Source organism: Odocoileus virginianus, chromosome 6 (genome assembly GCF_023699985.2).
Source record: "Odocoileus virginianus isolate 20LAN1187 ecotype Illinois chromosome 6, Ovbor_1.2, whole genome shotgun sequence".
In the NCBI taxonomy this organism is placed as follows: Eukaryota; Metazoa; Chordata; class Mammalia; order Artiodactyla; family Cervidae; genus Odocoileus; species Odocoileus virginianus.
The window spans coordinates 86,498,256-86,518,744 of record NC_069679.1 but is presented as its reverse complement, the minus strand read 5'-3'; the positions used below and the strand labels follow the sequence as shown (position 1 = coordinate 86,518,744).

The window sequence follows — 20,489 nt, the reverse complement described above, 5'->3', positions numbered from 1 at the left end:
TACATCTTACATGTAAATCCACAGCTAATTCATTTCAATGTATGACAGAAACTACTGCAATGATGTAAAGTAATTAGCCTCCAACTAATAAAAATAAATGGAAAAAAAAAATTTACATCTGAACACAAAGCCTATTTCAGAATTTTAAACTTTAAAAAAATGATTTGAAACTTTTGTCAAAAAACCCTGCCCCCTAAATTATTAGCTCACTGGAGAAAGCAATTTAGGAAGTCAACCGAGTCCAAAAAACATCTATAACTGGTTTTAGTGGAGGAAAAGGAATGATAAAATGCTGAGGTTTAAAAAAGAAACAGTAACTACAGTCAACACATACTGAGGACTTGCTATGGGCCAGGCACAACTGTAAGCACATGTATTAATTAGCTCATTTAATTTTCACAACCACCCTATAAAGGTGATTTACTATTCCCACTTTGTGGATGGAAAACCAAGGAAACAGGCAGATTCAAGATTCAACCTTGGCAGTCTGGCTCCAGAGGCTGTGCTCTCAATGCTCACAACCTACCTCACAAGGTTAAATCTGACTTTCCTGTCAAGAACCACGTTGCAGACAGAATACCTGCTCTTGACTCGTGCCAAACTTTGTTCTGAGGGGTAAATATTCAGAAACATACCATACGGTGAATCGAATTGTGTTGTTCCCTAGAAACAGGGACAGGTCCTCTGTCATTTGGTCCTGACTTTTCTTGTTGGCCACCATCACCATAATGTAATCAGGAAGTTCTTCATCTATTTAAAAGGAAAAGTATATAAAGACTTTTTATGCTTTCCTTAATATTTTCTTCTACTTGAAGTTGATGTGCTTGAAGATATACATGTAGCTCTAAGAATACCTCAACTCTACTGGAATTACGATGGATTAAATGTATAGCTTTCTCTTTATTCCACAGGTATTTGAATTACTAGAAGAACAGGAATTAGGAATAACTAATGAACACTTACTAATACAACTAGCTATTCTGAATCCCAGTATCAAGCTTGAGAGAGCATTCACTTCTTTTAATCTTTTTAGTAACACTCGTTAATTTCAGAGAAGCTTCCAGAAAGCATAATGGACATTTCTCAAGAATAATACTGAGTTTTGTTTAGTTCTATATTTCAAAATGACACTCATTTTTCCAGGAACACCTTTATCCTTGGTAAAGGCACATTTCAGTTAGGGTAACAAACTGGCAGAAACATCAAGTAAACTAAAACCACCCCAAAATTCTACATCATTTAAAAAATTCTATCTTAAAAAGATTAAATAATTTCTACTCAATTCATTGTTTCATTCTTGTACCCTCCTAACAGACCAAAAACAAAATAAAAAACCACCACAGTAAAAACAAAGCAAAAGCCATTTATGAGGAACTCTGATCCCCACCAAAAAAAATTCTTAGATTCTTTAATACCTTAAATATTTATAACATTTCTATGTAGGCAGGAAGGTTCATTTCAGAAGTACTATCAGACATTTGTTTCAAGAAGAAATATTAAAAAATCTAGTTCAAGAAAAGCACAAATATAATGTGAAAATTGATCTACAAATGGAAACAAAGAAATCAGCATACTTGCTGGAAGCATGCCAAGTCATCCTGAGGATAAAAGAACAAGTAGCCATTCATTTATTACTTCCTTTGTAAAGTATCCAAAGGCTCTGACAGGTTTCTGGCAACTTTAGTCAAGAAGCCTCCTCCCAAAAAAAAAAAGCCCCCTCCTTTATTTACACAAAGTATCCCTACCACAGGCTGCCACTGGTAACCCAAAAAAGGAAAACAAGCTGGAGTGTGTGGCAGTCTTGACACTTTTTTCCTTCATAATGTCAGTAATGAAAACAAATAGGCTCTGTTTTCTAACACTAGTTTGCATTTTACAAAATTTTATGTAAATGAGATCAGTGATTGCTCTGGCACATGGTGGGGAAAGATGGGAGAGAGGGATACAAAGGAGCTCAAAGAAAACCCAAAAGGAAACTTCGGGAGTGATGGATATGTTCATTAGCTTGATTATGATGTATACATATCAAGACACAGCAAACTACATTTTAAATGGGTGGTTAAGATATAGTTATATTTTAACAAAAATGTTAGAAGTTCATAATACTGTTCTCTTAGATTCAAAATGAGAAATAAGAAGCTAAAGAAAAGAGTTAACGTGTTCATGATACATTCCTACAAAATTCTAATAGCATTTGCAACGTCATCTGAAATCTATGTACTGAAAAACTGCAAAATGTTGAAGGTTTCTGCAAGCTTATACGTCTAAAATGTAAATTAAAGGCTGCTCTGAGTTATAACTGCCACCTCTCTGAAGCATTCCATTTTAGACAAACACATGAATAAAACCTCATCAACTCTTAACAAAAAGTTGTTCACTTTTGTATCCCACTCAATGGTTTGAAAATAGATCCTCAAATATTTACTAAAGGATCATTTCCATAACCTTAAAGGTTTTAGAACTCTCAAAGAAAGGGATTAGAAAGTCACTCTTTTCAGAACAATTATGCATATATATGCAAATAATTAAGCAGTTAATTGCAAATGAATAACATTTTTATTTCAAATATCTAATGGTGATCCCTGTTTACCCACTTAATAGACATTTATGGAAAAAAATCAGGCACTCTTGTTAGGCCACTGGGACAGAACCAACATGATGTCTCTGCCCTCAGGAAACATCCAGTTAAGGAGCAGAGACAAACGAGTTGAGAAACTGTGCTAACCTGTTATCAGCTGGGACAGATCAGTTCTAGAGAAGCATACAGATATGACTCCTATTCTTCTGTTAGCTCATCAAGTTTCTATTATAAGTAATAATAGAAACATCAAGGACCAGGAAAACTTGAGTTCTTTGGGCTTATATCTGCTGCTGACCAAGCTTATTTAGCTCTCCCAAGATATTTCATTTCATTATTTATAAAAAGAAGTAAAGTACTTGCCATCCCCACTTCAGCATTATGTTCAAGTAACAGAAATGTATGAAAATACTTTCAAAACTGTAAAATAAATGGTATCTTTACTACTTTTCACACTGGACTATGGCAATTTGTAATCAGCTTTTTAAGAGGCTTAAAATTCTTGAGATTTTTGATAAACATCAGAATCATCAATATGATTGAATGTCAACCCAATTAACGTGTTTATGCTTTCAGGTGCTACAATTAAGAAAGTTTTCACTGCAGGTTTTCTGTGGATTTCTTTTTGACATAAATCAAGTTCCTGGCACAAAGTTGCAATCCATTAAACGTTGAATGAATAAAAGAATAAATCAATGCTGGTTCAGGTTCATCTTTAACCTCTAAGTCTCAATTTTCTTATCTGTTAAAGTCTAATAACAAACTTGACAACAAATAATTAGTATGCGGCCAACCATCTGGTCTCAGGGGCCCCTTTATACCACTGAAAATTGTTGATGATCCCTAACAGTTTTTATTCACGTGTATATATCTACTGTATTTACCATACTAGAAACTAAAACTGAGAATTTTTAATTCATTTAAAATAATATACCTAACCCATTAACAACAAAACTATTTATATTAATATAACATTATATTTATAAATAAATTTTCCAAAAGGAAAATCAGTACAAAAAATAAGTTATTTTTATAAATTTCTTAAACATCTGGTTTAAAAGAATTCTGATTTCTACTTTTACATTTCATCTGTTGTATGTTCTACATGAAGAATGTGAAGAAAATCTGATCTCACAAGATATGCAATTGAAAAATTATTTTAGTAGCCTTTTCAGAAAATGTGGATATTTTTCTGTGACACTACACCAAAAGTCAACAAGCAGTAGTTTTTTCAAGGTTAGCAGCAATACTGAAATAAAACTTTATCACTGACTTTCTGTACTTTGTTATATGAAAATCCATTGATCCAATCTGTACTTTCAACTAATTTTTTTATCCCTGTGCAATTTTAAAACATTTTGCATTGGTCATTTGAAAAAATAATGGTCCATGAGCTGTACAAACCACTGGTGTGGTGGATACATTTCATTATTCAGCCTGAATGAATCACTTGCTGATATTATCACACTGTCAAATTTACAGAGGAAGACACAAATTTTCTGAAATTCTGATTTTTATTTGAAAGCTCAACGCTCTGTCACTGGCAACAAAGCCTATTAATTGTTTATCTTTGCTCACTTTCAAGAAAATGTCTGCCAAATACCCCAGTGCATGGAACTAGCATGTCAGTCCTTAAAAGTTAAAAATGGTGTTCTAAAGGGTAAAGTGGGGGGGAGGAGATAGATAAATTACAAGTATGTGATTAACAGAAACCAACTACAATATATAAAATAGATAAGTAACAAGGATTTGCTGTACAGCCCAGGGAACTAGTTTTGTAAAAGTGTGCAATGGAAATAATCTGAAAAAAGTACATATATATAATTGAATCACTGTGCTGTATGCTTAAAGGTAACACAATATTGTAGATCAACTGAACTCTAAAAAAAAAAAAAGTCTCAAACAAAACAAAAAAGAAAAAAAAAAATTCCATGAAAAAAGATGACTGGTTCAGTTCCCAACCCAATCACACAAATTTGTTTCAAGACAATACATCATGCTTCTGTATGGCAGAAACACTTTTGAGTACTTCATATTAAAAAGATGTAATCAAAGACAAGGTTTAAAAGAATATTTTACTTTATCACTCATCGTAAGTGAAACTAGCCTTTTTTTTTTCTTTGTAAGTGCAAGTGGAAGGGTGGTGAAGAATATGATAATTTCTTGTGAAGTTTGGTGTGAGATGCTGACTCAGGCTAAGGTACCTGTAGTACCTTACCTTACTCACCACTTTTGCACAATCCAAATGCCAGCACAGTAAAAACGGCAAGTATCTTGTGAGTACTAATATGAAAATAATTTTGACTTCAGAGACTTTTGGGGTCTCCCACACCTCGAGAATTACTATCATGAGTGTAAGCTATTATCTTTATAAGAGGCACCAGCTTTGGAGCCAAACAGACCCAGGTCTCAATGCATAAAACCCTGCTCATATCAAGCACTCAAAGCCTCAGTTTCCTTGCTTGTGTAATTCAGGATATTACCACTTACCTTTCACCGTTCTCCTGGGGATTACGGTGACCTAATGCATATAAAACCATTTTAAGCACAGTGCCTGGCCCAGAGTCAACATTCAAATTATAAAACATTACAAAAAAAAAAAAACACGAAAAGAGCTTACTGTGGGGAGCTAAGAAAAAAACCGACAGGAAAAATAAGAGAGACCCGAAAGTAAACCTCAACGAACCATGACAGAGGCAAATACCGAAAAGCATCAAACATTCAAATGCAAAACAGTAACTCAGAAAAATAAAAATCAAACAAACATGAAGGAGAACACGACAGAGCCTCAACAGAAGAAAACAAACAATTCCAAAACACCGTATTAGAAAGGGATTTGGAGGTAGGCACCAAAAAAAAAAAAAAAAAAAAAGACACGCTGCACATAGAGCCTTCAATGACAAGACTTAGGTAAGCAAAAGTAACCAGGGAGGATGAGATTTGAAGGTAAAAACGGCGTCTGTCCAAAATCAAAGGTCTGGCAGGAAAAAGGCGGTCACTGAAAACTGAGCTCGCCGAGAGCCCCACAGCCGTTAGGCTAATAACAACTTACCGACATAAGCTCCTAATTCTTGCAATTTCCCTTTAATGGCACTCTGAGGGTGAAGAGACAAGACAGGCGTGTGAGAGACCCCGCGACCCCGGGGGAAGGGCCCGGCCGCCGCCGGAGCGCGCACCTCAGGCGCCCCGGCCGCCCCGCCCGGGGCCCCCGCCCCCCGGCTCCGGCCGGGACCCCCGCGCCTCCTCCCGCCCTCCAGGGGCTTCCTCCTCACGGCGGCCGCGCTCTCCGAGGCCGCGGCTGCGCCCAGGCCCGCGGCGGCCCGTCAGAAGCGCCTCCAGCGACGAGCAGGCCGCGGCGCCCGCGCCGGGCCCACCGCCCCCGTTACTCCTGACGACCGCGCGCCTGTCGGCCCGCCGCCACCCGGCCTCCCGCCTTGGCCCCTTACCCGCCGACGCGGGCCTCACCCGGATCTTACGGCTGATCTCCGTGCCGATCTCCATGGCTCCGCGGGGGAAAGCGGCGGGAACTGCGCGGCGTCCCGCGGACCAGGGGCCCGGCGCCGGCTTCGCCGCCCGCAGCCAGACCGCCACCGCCGATCCCGGCCGCACGCCCTGCGTGACCCGCCCCCACAGGTTCTAGCCCCGCCGCGCGCGCCTGCGCCTGCGCCTGCGCACTGGGGGCTCGCGGGGCGTGCGCCCTGGCGCCCTCTGCTGGCGGCCCGGGCTTTCCCCAGCTTCTGCCGGCACGTGGGTGAATTTCCAACCTTCCCTCCTCACCCGCACTCCCCTTTTGGAATTTAAGTACGTTTAAACGTGCCAGGGAAGGATCCTTGGCTTTGATGTGAGATCTGAATTTGAATCCAGCCTCCACTGCGGTTTAGTGTGATATTCATCTGGATATTCGGTCTCGAGTCAGTTTTCCTACCTGTAATATAGAGGCTGCCTCCCAGCGGTTGCATTATAATTACACTTGGAGGGAAAAATGGAATACCCAGCGCCGCACAGCCAATTCATCACAGTCGTTTCTTTGACGCCACAACTACCCTGGTTCTCCTGTGTCTGGTTCTGCCCCTCTGCTGTCCTCCGTGGCCTTTTCCCCAATTAAATCTTCATCTTGCTGCTCCTCTCTCTGAAATCCCTTTCTTTGGAGAAATCTTTAATTTTCAGGACTTCTACTCTCACATCTATAATGATCATTGTTGAATATTCCATCAACCTTGCTGTTGTTCACTTGCTTAGTCGTGACTGACTCCTTGAGACCCCATGGACTGCGGCTCGCCAGGCTTCTCTGCCCTTTACTAGCTCCCGGAGTTTACTCAAACTCATGTCCATTGACTCGGTGATCTCCTCCAACCATCTCTTCTGCTGCCTCCTCCTCTTCTTGCCCTCAATCTTTCCCAGCAAGAGGGTCTTTTCCAATGGCTTGGCTCTTTGCATCCCATGGCAAAAGTATTGGAGCTTCAGCTTCAGCATCGGCCCATCCAATTAATGCTCAGAATTGAGTTCCTTTTGGATTGACTGGTTTGATCTCCTTGCAATCCAAGGGAGTCTTCTCCAGCACCACAGTTTGAAAATGTGAATTCTTCAGCACTCAGCCTTCCCTATGGTCTAACTCTCATATCCATCAGCCTCGAGTTCTCACCTAAACCCCAGTCCCAAATTCCAGATAAATGCAGGCATTTGTGTTTGCTCCAAAGCCACCACATCAAAACTGAAATCTTTCTCATCTTTCCCTTCCTCCACTCAGATTGGTTTCTGCTCCTGACATTACTGTTTCTATTAATAGCAGTTAAATTTTCCCTGTCCTTAATCATAAAACCTTACAATCAGATTAAGCATAGGAAGCAGTCTCCCTCCTGCCCACACGGAAGGCTGTGCTCTTATCTGGAAGTTCGACTGAGGAAGAAGCCACTTTCAAGCATGTTTAAATTGTAAGCAGAATTATTGAAGCTTTATGAGTGAGAGTCTCAGCTTTTTCCCGGCTGTTGCCCTGAGACTACCCTCAGTCACAGATGTTCCCATACTTCCTTATCATGGCCTTCTCCAACATGCTGCCCACTAAATCAAGCTCCGAGAGACTCTGAGCTCAGGGAAGGCCCAGTCCTTCTTTCAAGGGCTTTCATTTGATTAAATCAGGGCTTCCCATGTGGCTCAGTGGTAAAGAATTCGCCTGCCAGTGCAGGAGAGAACGAGAGACATGGGTTGAATTCCTGTGTCAGGAAGATCCCCTGGAGGAGGACATGGTAGCCCACTCAAGGATTCTTGCCTGGAGAATCCCCATGGACAGAGGAGACTGGTGGGCTACAGTCCATGGAGTTGCAAAGAGTCAGACAGGACTGAGCACACACAGTATTCAATATCCAAGGGCCTGACACCAAACTCATGATTTAGGGCCTTAATTCCACTTGCAAAATCCATCATCCAGAGGACTTCTCTGGTAGTACAATGGTTAAGAATCCCTTCAAAACAGGGGATGCAGATTCTATTTCTGGTCGGGGAGCTAAGATCTCACTTACCACGGAGCAACTAGAGAAGCTGAAAGGAAGACCAAGCACTATCAAAAAAGAAAGAAAGAAAGAAAATCCTTCCTCTGTTCCTGTTCACTAGCTGCAGGCAAGTCGCGGGTGCTGTCTTACCCTCAAGGGTGAAAACCGCATGGGCAGGAATCTTGAGGCCACCTAAGGTCTGTTGGCCACATGGTCCTTCACCTCACAGAATCCTTTTCTTCTTCTGAATTACTATAACATACGAGGGAGCTGCTAATATGACACAAGAGCCTTTCTGTAATGTTCATTTCATTTGTGGGTATATGTGTGTACATATGCACATTTGTCCTCTCTAACGAAACTATAAACTCCTGGTAGGTCTATACTTCTCCCAAATTTCTTTCAGGATGCTGGACACTTCCAGCATCTTACGAAGTTTTGTAGGATAGAATAATGACCTAAATTACAAAAGCATTCTTCATGGATAAATCCAATGATCATGCACTCATTCAAAATGGATGAGAGGCACAGAGGAGAGTGTCTAAGATCAGGAACACTGGAGCCAGGCTGTCTGGGCTTGAATCCTAGCTCTGTTACTCCCTCTGAGGCCTTAGGCAAGTTGCTTATCCCCTCTCTGCCTTAGTTTCCTTATCTGTGACCTAAGTATGATACCAGTTTCTTTTTCATAGATTTATTATGAGGATGAAGTTAATAGTCGAGAAGGATTTTGAACTGTGCTTGGCTCACTGGCAGTAGTATGGTTGTTGATTAAAAATTAAACACCTCCCCTGAGTCAGATGCTGTGCTAAGCACCAGAGCACAGATGAATGAGACCGGAGTCCCTGCAACCGAGACACACACAATCCAAAAGACAGGTACGTTATTTCTCTCTCTTTACCTGCCATTTCAGTCCTAAGAATGAAAACACATGTTTTGCCATTACCGGGCATAAAATCCTTAGTCAATATGTAGATAATATTGAAAGATCATTTTTGAAATGTTCTTTTTGAAAAACAGAGAATGTTTTCATTAAAATGTATTCAGGATAGGGAAAACTTGCATTAAAATGTGTTCAAGAGTTAACTTTCAAGACATATTTAAAATACCAGAAAGAAACTTGCAAGCTGCTTAAGAACTTGCATATCTAGACCTCAGGAGTCTGTCTGGATTACAGAGGGGACAACCCCACTGAACCGATGGGGTTCAGTGTCACTGATATGGTGTGTAAGACACGTCTTCGTAAACCACACTGCATTCAGAGGAAGATGATCGTAACGATGCTTGAGAAAAACTATTAGAGGAACTAGAAGTAGGTATTCAGCTTGAGAAAGACTAAGCAGGACAATGAGAATTATTTTCCAGTATGGAAGAGCTCTCTGGTTCAGGAGGGAAAACCTATCTTTGCTCTAGGAGATCGGATGAGGACTAGATTTCAGTCAATCACAGTTGAGGGCTGTTTGAGAGAAGATGACTAACAAGAGCATTGGTTTTGAAGTCACAGAGGCCTGGGTACCAACCCCAGTTGCATGGAACTCCTCATCCTTTCACACTGGTCCCTAGCATCTCCGGCCTCCAATCAGGGCAGAATTCCAACTGGGTACCTCCCACCCTTTTGCGTATGGGGGGAGAGGAGGTCAGAAGAGGGTGTCCTTCAGCCTGGAATGCTTTTCTCTGTTTTTCTTGGAATGCCTGAAAGAAACTGAAAGTGTTAGTCACTCAGTCATGACCAACTCTTTGCAACCCCATGGAGTGTAGCCCACCAGGCTCCTCTGTCCATGGAATTCTCCAGGCAAGAATACTGGAGTGGGTGGCCATTCCCTTCTCCAGGAGATCTTCGCCAACCTCGGGATTGAACCTGGGTCTCCTGCATTGCAGGCAGATTCTTTACCATGTGAACCACCAGGAAAGCCTAGTGAACTTTGTTTTTGTCCTTCCAGACTCAGCCAGAAGCTGATCATAGCAATAAACCAGATATTACCACTCCACTTAGAACAGTGGTCCCCAAACTTTTTGGCACCAGGGACTGCTTTCATGGAAGACAATTTTCCCACGGACTGGGGCAGTGGAGGGGTGGAAGGGGCGGGGGTGATGTTGATATGATTCAAGCACAGTACATTTACTGTGCACTTTATTTTGATTATTATTCCATCAGCTGCACCTCAGGTCATCAGGCATTAGATTCCAGAGGTTGGGGACCCCTGACTTAAAATATTTACCCGTTAAGTATACCTGCCTACTAGAATTATATATTCCCCTGTTCCTCACTTTGGCCATCTGATGTAAAGAACTGACTCACTGGAAAAGACCCTAATGCTGGGAAAGATGGAAGGCAGGAGAAGGGGATGACCGAGAATGAGACGGCTGGAAGGTATCACTGACTCAATGGACGTGAGTTTGAGTAAACTCTGGGAGTTGGTGGACAGGGAGGCCTGGCGTGCTGCGGTCCATGGGGTCGCAAAGAGTTGGACATGACTGAGGGACTGAACTGACTGTTCCTCACACCATGAGTCTTTGGGAACAGAGCCATACATCTTATTTATCTTTCTCTTTGCAGCATTTGGGTTCTAAGAAGAGCAGTTTGAATGAACAAGTGTTTTCATTAGTAAGTATTATGTGGCATGTCCACCCTTGGGTCAAAAGTCCTTGAGTGTTGGGAACTCCAGTCACAGCACTTGCTTTTTCTCTTGATATCGACATACTTGTCTTCAATGTCTTGTCCAGTTGAACAGATATATTGCTCACATCATCATTTCTCTGATTCCAGGGATTGGTGAAACCCAGGCCCCCTGCACTGGGCAAAGAGTCTTAGCCATTTCAGCAGAGAAGCCCCTAAACTCTCATTCTTGGCAGCAGCAAAAGTGTTGCCTCTGGGGTGGTACTGAGTGTGGTACGGAGAGCATACGGGCAAAATCTGGAGACTGATGATCTCACCTTTGAAGCTCTGACTTCCTCTCCTCCTCCCAGGCACCACCATCTCTATGGGAATGGAGCATCCTTTCAACCTACATTCTTGCAAAGGATGGTAATTTTTTTTCCTTTTAAAATTTTTTCTGAGGATGGTAATTCATATAGTGAGGGATAGTCAGTACCCACCAAACTATCAAGGCAGATTATAATTAAACATTTAATTCCCTATTTTTTAATGTTTTTGTATTTTGGTACCCATCAGTTCAGTTCAGTTCAGTTCAGTCGCTCAGTTGAGTCCAACTCTTTGCAGCCCCATGGACTGCAGCATGCGTGACCTCCCTGTCCATCACCAACTCCCGGAGTTTACCCAAACTCATGTCTATCAAGTCGGCGATGCCATCCAACCATCCCATCCTCTGTCGTCCCCTTCTCCCACCTTCAATATTTCCCAGCATCAGGGTCTTTTCCAATGAGTCAGTTCTTCACATCAGGTGGCCAAAGTATTGGAGTTTCAGCTTCAGCATCAGTCCTTCCAATGAATATTCATCCTAATATTCAATATTAGGATGGACTGGTTGGATCTCCTTGCTGCCCAACATCTATTTATTTAAAATTTACTTTTATTTATTTCTTAGCTGTGCCCTGTGGCATGGGGGATTTTAGTTCCCTGACCAGGGACTGAACCTGCACACTGCAGTGGAAGCGTGGAATGCTAACCACTGGACGGCCAGGAAAATCCCAAAGCAGATTAATTTCTTTACTTCTAAGAAAGTATCAGTCAATGAACCACCAAAACCACAGTTTCCCCTATTATTGAACATCTTTTCACCGTAGAAATTTAAAAACTCTTATTTTAATAGAATTACCTTTACAGGAAGAAGAATGTATAATATGCCACTCTGGGTAACAAGAGGCCATGAAGATACAGATATGTAATTGCTTATTTATTCACAGACTATCTCTAGAGGGATACATAAGATTATGATAATACCAGTTACCCCCAGGAGAAGAACAGGCAGGGTAGGAAGGAGACTTTTGGGGGGGTTGAACCATATAAATTACTTCACTTCCTTCCATGCAAACATAAGCCAGTTAATAATTTCATGCTACCCACTTTGAAGGCGTTGTTCAAGTGGCTTGCCATGTCATGGGGCCATTACTGTCAAATTAACGTGACTGTGGGAAAATAGAGCTTAAGTACTTGGTCAGCAAGTGGCACTTGTGGACTGTGAGGGAGGAAGTTCAGCTGTGTCTAACATCACTTGGGTTTTACGATCATTTTCTATTTTTAAAATTCTTTTATTTTCTTCCCGATTCAATTAACAAGTTTTTATTTAGTGCCTACTCTCTGCTCAGTAGTGTCCCAGGAATTTGAGGAGATATGAAAGAAGCCTACGTGAAACAATTTTTAACGTTCTTGCCAAGTGTGGGGATCACTGTGGAATGGAGTGGTGAGCAAGTTGTCTTGGAAGCCGAGCCTTGGATTGAGGCATGGAGAGCAACGGAAGGCTTAGACAAGCGGAAGGCGGGCAGGAGGTGCTCTGAGCCAGGAGACACGGCTCATCAGGGGGCCTTAGGGGAGAGGAGAGAAATGTGGTGGTCAAAGAAGATGAGGCTAGTTTATTAAGGCCCAAGGTCAAGCAGAGCAGCTTAGCCGTGACGGTCCACTGGGAGTGATAAACCCCAGGGAGAGGTCAGCCTAGCATTAAGGATGGAAAGAAGAGAGAGCAGAAACCAGAGGCATGGAGACCACTCTTGTTGCGATAATCTAGATGTAAAATGATGAGGGGTGAAGGTTTGGGCTAGAATGATGGCGGGGAGTTGGCATTCAGGCACAAAGAGGAAAGAAAACATTCCTGAGACATTTCAAAGGAGGAAGGAGCAAGCAGGTCTTGAGGATAGGCTGGGGATGGAGAGAACACACACATAAATTTCAGTCTTTCTAGTTTATGAGACCAGAAAGCGACTCATTTTCTCTCCCTGCACACAAATTGACCCCCCCATGGCGGCCAGCTGAAATTCAGTTACAAGCAGAATTGATTTTTTTCCCAGTTGGAAACATGTGTAATCTTATTTGCTTTCAGCTCTGTTACCCAACCTGAGTCTTGCCTGGGTTTGTTCTCCCATAGCACTCCTACTTCTAGGATGACGGGTCCCTCTTAGGCCTAGTTAGTCCTGTGTGTGGTGTGCAGGTTTATCACCCACTAGACCAGAAGTCCTTTGAGAGCAGGGACCATGAGTAAGTGTCTGTTAACTGTTGAAGAAATGAGATCTAAATGACACTTAACATAAGAAAGCTTTCCAGGGACTTCCCTGGTGGCCCAGTGGTTATAAATGTGTGCATCAGGGTTAGATCCCTGGCTGCAGGATCCCACACACCTGCCTTGCAGATGGTTGTTGCAACTAGAAAAAAAGTCCACACGCCGGAAGGAAGACAAAGATTTCCAGAAACAAAACTCTTTTTAAAATAATTTACATTAAATTTACATAACAGAAGTTTCTCTGCTCGTCACTCAAACCAATGGCCAAGTAAGAGCGGAAACACCTATTGTGATGGTGTTAGGACCACACAATTTTATTCCTTGGCTTAAGTATTGCCAGGCAATAATAATAATAATGCCGTGTAATAATACCATATAAAAATAAAAGTTGCTATTAGGGGTTAGAATGAAGCACTTCACATATGTTTTACACAAGTTGCTGTATAGTGATTTTTTTCATTATTTCACAGGACATGAACAGGCACAGAAAGGTTAAGAAATTTGCAAAAGGTCCTCCAGCTAGCGTTGGCAACTGAGATTTGAGCCCAGACAACTGCACTCTGGAGTTCGCCTTCCCTTAAAGCGCCGCTTCGGACTGCATGAACACACAGCTCTGCTGAAGACTTAACAGGTTGTCTGAGACAAATCAGTCTTTTTGGAGGCTCCCCTGGTGGCTCAATCGGTAAAGAATCTGCTTGCAGTGCGGGAAACCGGGGCGCAACCCCTGGGTTGGGAAGACCCCCTGGAGAAGGGCATGGCAACCCACTCCACTTTTCTTGCCTGGAGAACCCCATGGACAGAGGAGCCTTGTGGGCTACAGCCCATGGGGTCGCGAGGAGTTGGACACGACTGAACGACTTTCACACACAATCTTTTTTAGGGGAAGGGGACTTTGCCACCCTGTATACCAATCCTTCCCACCTTGTTACCAATCCTTTTTTTATGGGGTATGCCCTTAGACGAAAGCAAGGGAGAAGAAATAGACGAGTTGAACTATTTTCAGACATGTAGAGGAGTAAATGAACAACTCCGGCAATAATACCCTTTTACCGATCACCTAGTAACGCGGGAATAACACCCTTTACCTGGCACCGAAATGTTACCCCCTCCTCTCATTTTTGTTAAGGCCTCGCTTTATTTGGAAACTCTTAAAATAAGCGGTCATATGATTCAAGCAAGCAGCGGCGCGCCCCCTCCCCGGCGGCCGGGCGCAGCTGTCCGCGCCTCCCCCGCCCGCATTCCAGCCCTCTGAGGTCACGGGCCGCCGCCGCCTCTCCGGATCTGCCCGCCCGCCCGGCCCGGGGTAGGGACGCCCGGGCCCGGCCGCTCCGCTGCTCCGGCCGCGCGTCCTCCGGTTGCCCGGCCCTCGCCGGGCCTCTGCGTGCGGCGCCGCCGGCCCCAGCTGCGGGCCTCCGCCCTCGACGCGGGGGAATGCGCGGCGGGCCGGGACTGGGGAGACAGGAAGCGAGGCGCGCGGGCCCCGTGAGCGCGCCGCGGCGCGGGCTGGAGTGCGGGCGCGGCTGCGGCGGCCGCGCGGCGGGGCTCCGCGGGGCGGGCCGCTGAGCGGGTCGCGCGGCCCCGAGGATGCGGCCGCGGGAGCAGGTGAGGGCGCGGGGCCCCGGCCTGTGAGGCGCGGGGGGCGGCGGGGGCCGAGCGCGGGGCAGTGTCCGCCAGCCGGCACCCCCAGGTCCGGGGAAGACGCGTCCCGGCTGCCCAGACCCGAGGCAGGGGCGAGCGTAACAAAGAGAAAACTCTTCCAGGCTCTCTCCCGTCTACTTGAGGCTTTTCCAGCGGGGTCTTGAATTTGTATTCGGAGCTCCTCGGTTGTGAGCGGCTTAATTCTGCATTGGGGCTTTAAAAGTCTTAGGCATGTTTGTACCTCTCGGAATATTAAGTGCGAGATTTGCCAGATAACTGGCGATAAGGAGAGGAGCGAAGGACTGTTTCGTGGTGATGGCTTGTTTTGGTTTTGGAGTAAAGAGTGTTTACTCTGGAAAAAAAGAATTCTTGGGTCTGCAAATTCCGACTTGTGATTTCTGCAAATCCTGATTAGACTGGCCGCTTTTGGCATGCTTGTCTTATTTTCTTTTTTGCTGAGAAAGCCTTATAATAGCGTGTGCTCGCAAACGCGTTCAAAATACTCCGTGTGCGCCAGGTGACAACCGCTGTATGCCTAAGGGTTGCTGACAGATTTTTTTTTTTTTAACTTTGGGATATGATAGAAATTTTATTCTAAAAGTAGTTGTCTGTTGTTTCCAGCACATTTTATTCTCGAGTTCTACGCATAAATGTGTTCAGGACAAATATGCGTTGGACTTAATGCTATATATCTGTACATTATTCTAAGAATACACTTTTAGAGATTGTTTTATTTGAAAGCATTATTAGTAAAATTACACGTAATGAGGACTCTAGCAACAAAGCGGAAAACTACAGGATTCAGAATTTAAAAGTGTATTTGGAAGCTTCTGAGAGGGGATGTAAAAACATTAAAATGAATAAATAGTCTACTTTTTGAATATTTGAACATGATTAATATATACCTATTTTTTTTAAATTTCAAAACAAAGTGACTTTGTAGAGAAACAAAGTATCTTAGTATATTTTCCTGCAAAAGCTAATTAAGAATGTTTAGTAATCAGTTAAGACTTCAGACCCAGCTGCCTTTCCAATTATTTCTTATTATTTCACACCTGAAACAGGCAGCCCCCGCCAAAGCATCTTCAGTTTCTACTCCTCTGTTCAAACATTCCTAACTTTATGACACTACTTGGTAGCAAATACTGTATATAACTGAAAACTAAGTGTGTAAATTGTTTCACACACACATACCCTCTTTTTCAATGACTTTTTATAACAGCTACCAAAATAAAAGAGAGAAAACATTGGCTTGTCTTTATCCGTGATGGAGTGAAACATTTCAGACTCTGGGACAGCACAGTTTTACTCTGCTTCATCAGAGCTTAAGTTGATAATTAAGTTATATAATGTAGTATCTACTGCCTTCAAGGCATAATTCTATATTTGCAGTGAAGAGAATACCATGTTTGAACATCCCCAATACAAATTTTCGTCTTTCCTCTGTACAACTTTAACTGTTCTGTTTCCAGTTACCATAATTTGTATGAAAAATTTAAATTCATTACCTTATCTCTTGATAGGGTATTTAGCATATCTATCTATAAGAGTATCTATAATCTTTTAAAATTTACACTCATGGCTCATAGACACTTTTCTAGTTGAAAGCTTATTATTTCAAGTTTTCACTTCTTGATTTTTTAACTTTTCATTCTGTCTCAACGATCTATTTGGTTTATACCCTGACACAAACAAGAGCACTGAAAACTGCAGGTAGAGCCCATGCCTTTTCATAATGTCTATTTTCTATTCCCTTCTTCCCTAAGGTGCTTTTACCTTCCAGAGGTACACAGCAAATGCTGTTAAATCAACACAGTGGCTTATGCACTTCTAGTTTTCTTTTTTCCTCTGGCCTTTTCCCTCTATTTCTTGTTTTTAACTTTTATTTTTCTGGCTATCTGTGCATAACCAGAGCTCAAACAAACAAAACCCAAACCCAGACAACGAAAGCAGAAAGTCGTGGTTGGGTCCTTATTAGAGATACAGCCATGTATGTAATTAGAGCATGCTTGTAATCTACTTAAGAGCAAGGACGGCTTAGGAATTGATTCCTTTTAGACTTTCTGTGGGCTTCCCTGGTAGCTTAGACGGTAAAGGATCTACCTGCATTGGAGAAGACCTGGATTCGATCTCTGGGTTGGGAAGATTCCCCAGAGAAGGGAATGGCAACCCACTCGAGTATTCTTGCCTGAAGAATTCCATGGACAGAGGGGCCTGGTGGGTACAGTCCATGGGGTTGCAAACAGTCAGTCACGACTGAGCGACTAACATGAGCTTCCCTAGTGGGAAGCTCAGATGGTAAAGTGTCTGCCTGCAATGCGGGAGCCCTGGGTTCAATCCCTGGGTTGAGAAGATCCCCTGGAGAAGGAAGTGGCAACCCACTCCAGTATTCTTGCCTGGAGAATCCCACGGATGGAGGAGCCTGGCAGGCTGGAGTCCATGGGTTCGCAGAGTCGGACAGGGCTGAGCGACTTCTCTTTCACTTTCAGACTTTGTGTGTAGGGCTTCCCTGGTGGCTCAGCCGGTAAAGAATACGCCTGCAATGCGGGAGACCTGGGATGGATCGCTGGGAGAAGGGAACGGCCACCCACTACAATATTGTGGCCTGGAGAATCCATGTACAGTCCATGGGGTCGCAAAGAGTCGGACACGACTGAGAGACTTTGACTAGACGTCTCTAAAGGCCCACTGTGGGGCTTCCTCGGTGGCGCTAGAGGTAAAGAACCTGCCTGACTAATACAGGCAGACCTGAGACAGGGCGTTCGATCCCTGGGTTGGGAAGATTCCCCTGGAGGAGGAAATGGCAACCCACTCCAAAATACTTGCCTGCAGCATCCCATGAACAGAGGAGCCTGGCGGGCTCCAGTCCTGGGGTCGCAGAGTCCAACAGGACTCCAGCGACTTAGCACGCACACCCAAAGGCCCACTCCGCCGCCTTGTCCTCAGGGACGCAGTACACTTCAGTGAGATGGAATTAATAGCGTTAGGTCTGCCAAAGCCTAGTGTAAGAGCTAAACGCTGGTTCTCCTCATCTCCGGCCCCCACCCTGGCCAGCCCTGAGAGCCCATCACCTCTGGGGCTGAGGCGCAGTGGGGGAGGCGAGACCGAGAAGGAGTCTGGGGTCGGCCCCCAGCTCAGCCCGCCCCGCTGTGAGGCCGAGAGAGCGCCGCTTCTCCCGAGGACCGCCTTCCGTGTCCGCTGGCTGAGAGAGAGGCCTGGGGCTCCGCGCGGCGGTTCCCGGCCCCGGCTCAGGGTAACCAGTTGCGACCGAGCCCCAGGCTGCGTCCTCGGAGGCAGCCTCTATTCAGAAGACGACGGAGGGCGGGGGCCGTCCCGGGATTCTGGAAATATCTGCGATTTTGTCGACTTGTTGAAGGGGGGAAAAAAATTACAAAAAAATCCTGTCAGTGTCAAAGTGCCAAGCTGCCGCTCAAGGCCGTTTTGCTTCCGCCCAGGAATTAACACACCAACTGGTGTGCTTTAAAAAGTTTTACGTCACGTGTTTGGGGTATGGGTGGGGCAGCCCTGAGGTAAGCGGACCCCGCTCAAACCGCACCCTCGTCTGCAGGGGCTCTAGCCGGGCCCTTTAAGCGTTCCCTCCGGCGTCTGCCCGAGCCTGTCCTCTCTCCTTGAGCGTCCGTTCGGAAACGCAGCGGCAGGGCGAAGAGTTCCGGCGCCGCCGAGGCCGCCGGTTGCCCGGGCAACGCCGCCTGCTCTTCTGGGAGCGCGACGTCGAAGCCCTCGGCGCTGCTGGCCTCACGGGCTCGTTGAGCGTCTGGCTCACGTCTTTATCTCAGGATGGAGTTCGAAGCCTCGTCCCGCTCCTTCTCAGGGCTGTGGCGCCGCCTCGGGGAAGGCTCACCGCCTCTAGGCGTCCCCACCCAGAGACGGGCGCGGGCCGGGCTTCTTAGAGCTGACAGGCTTCTGCTTGGTAACCCGGTCACCGGCGCGTGTAGAGTCTTACAGTTTGTTTATAAATAAATCGAAATGGTGACGTCAATATTTGTAAACTGGGAAGTTCTGCAAATTCCTGTTAAGTGTTCACCTCATTTGAACCTCACAGCTGCCACATGTGACAGAGGATGATTCCATTCCAGTTCGGCGTTAATTTGCCTAATTGGGACTTGAACGTAGCTCTTTTGGAGGTTTTTTGTTTTTTTTTTTTTTAAATTTGAAAAAAAAAAATTTGAACATAGCTCTTTTGAAGGGGGTTTTGGTTTTTTTTTTTTTTTGACAACTCACTTAAGGGCTAAAGATACAGTTGGAGTATTAGGGAGCCGAAAAGAGTTAACTATGAAAAAAAAAACTAAAACTTTAAAATAGAAAGAGGACCACTAATGCTCGCTACTCAATTTGGGGCTATGGTTGTGCCAGCCCCCGTCTCGTTTAATCCTGAAGGTAGCCACATCTGGTGGCCACTATTTGTGGAATTGAATGAGGGGTGGAGTCTGACCCGGGGCCTAACACACCTCTGCTGTGAAACTTCTCCAGCCCCGCCCAGGTCCTGTCAAGGCCTTCTTTTTTTCCAGAGGGGAGGGAGAGCTTATCGCTCTGATACAGCTTTCATTGATTCTTATTTTTAAAAACAAAGCCGGAGTTGCTGTCGCCCCTGTAACCAGCGTCCCTCTCTCCCCAGCACTGGCGTGGGAGCACCCATCACCTGGTCTTTGGAGACTCTGTTGCTTTTTGATGGCAGCAGCTGCTGGGTGAGCAGTCGGAGACTCCGCGGTGCTCCTCCGGTCGGGACGGGATCGGTTTCTCTAGTCATCACCAGCCCTGGACTGCTGGCCGTGCTGTTCGCTTTTTACCCCTCCAGCTCTTGAAGGGAGAAGAAGATGCCACTGCCATTTGGATTGAAACTAAAACGCACGCGGCGCTACACCGTATCCAGCAAGAGCTGCCTAGTTGCCCGGATCCAGCTGCTCAACAATGAGTTTGTAGAGTTCACGCTGTCCGTGGAGAGCACTGGTCAGGAGAGCCTGGAGGCTGTGGCCCAAAGACTGGAGCTGCGGGAGGTAAGCCCCCCCCCCCAAAAAAAAAGAAACCTGCAGGCTTCTTCCGCCGAATTTTGCTCCTTATTTCTAAGCTACTATAAATGCATGCTGGCTGTGTTTTCTCAAAGTACCTCCCTGGCCAGGATAATCTGTAGCTTCCCTGCTGGCTCAGATGGTAAAGAATCTGTCTGCAATGCGGGAGACCCAGGTTCCAGGCTTGGGTGGGGAAGATCCCCTGGAGGAGGGCATGGCAAGCCACTCCAGTGGTCTTGCCTGAGAATCGCCTGGACAGAGGAGGCTGGAGGGCTGCAGCCCCAAAGGGTCGCGAAGAGTTGGACACCACTAAAGAGGTTTAGCACATAGGCACTAGGATAATCTGAGTTGAGCCTGTGAGCCCCTCTCCCTGTGAGGAAGGAATGAAACTGAACAAAGAGACCTTTTCTTGGGGATGCCCCTTAAAAGAATTAACAATGCCTGAGATGGTTGGATGGCATCACCGGCTCAATGGACATGAGTTTGAGCAAGCTCTGGGAGTTGGTGATGGACAGGGAAGCCTGGCATGCTGCAGTTCATGGGGTCTCAAGGAGTCGAACACCACTGAGTGACTGAACTGAGATTAGGTTTT

The 20,489-nt window shown here is 44.9% G+C and overlaps 2 protein-coding genes across 7 annotated transcripts in view; one reads left to right on the top strand and one right to left on the bottom strand.

The window, feature by feature from the left end:
- The window catches only part of ZC3H14 (zinc finger CCCH-type containing 14), a 39,575-nt gene extending 33,357 nt beyond the window's left edge, over positions 1–6,218 (bottom strand). For 2 of the 6 annotated variants that reach the window (XM_070469760.1, XM_070469759.1), the window contains exons 1-3: positions 6,044–6,217; positions 5,631–5,673; positions 636–750 (exon numbers count right to left, since the gene is read on the bottom strand). In XM_070469760.1, the coding sequence (XP_070325861.1) occupies positions 636–750; positions 5,631–5,673; positions 6,044–6,079 (194 nt within the window). In that variant the 5' untranslated portion in view covers positions 6,080–6,217. Of the gene's footprint in view, positions 1–635; positions 751–5,630; positions 5,674–6,024 lie in introns of all 6 variants that reach the window. The other 4 variants (XM_070469763.1, XM_070469764.1, XM_070469761.1 and 1 more) reach the window with 3 other exon arrangements.
- Positions 6,219–14,519: 8,301 nt separating this feature from the next.
- The window catches only part of PTPN21 (protein tyrosine phosphatase non-receptor type 21), a 75,742-nt gene continuing 69,772 nt past the window's right edge, over positions 14,520–20,489 (top strand). The window contains exons 1-2 of the mRNA XM_070469745.1: positions 14,520–14,834; positions 19,507–19,885. Of these exons, the coding sequence (XP_070325846.1) occupies positions 19,706–19,885 (180 nt within the window). The 5' untranslated portion in view covers positions 14,520–14,834; positions 19,507–19,705. The remainder of the gene's footprint in view (positions 14,835–19,506; positions 19,886–20,489) is intronic.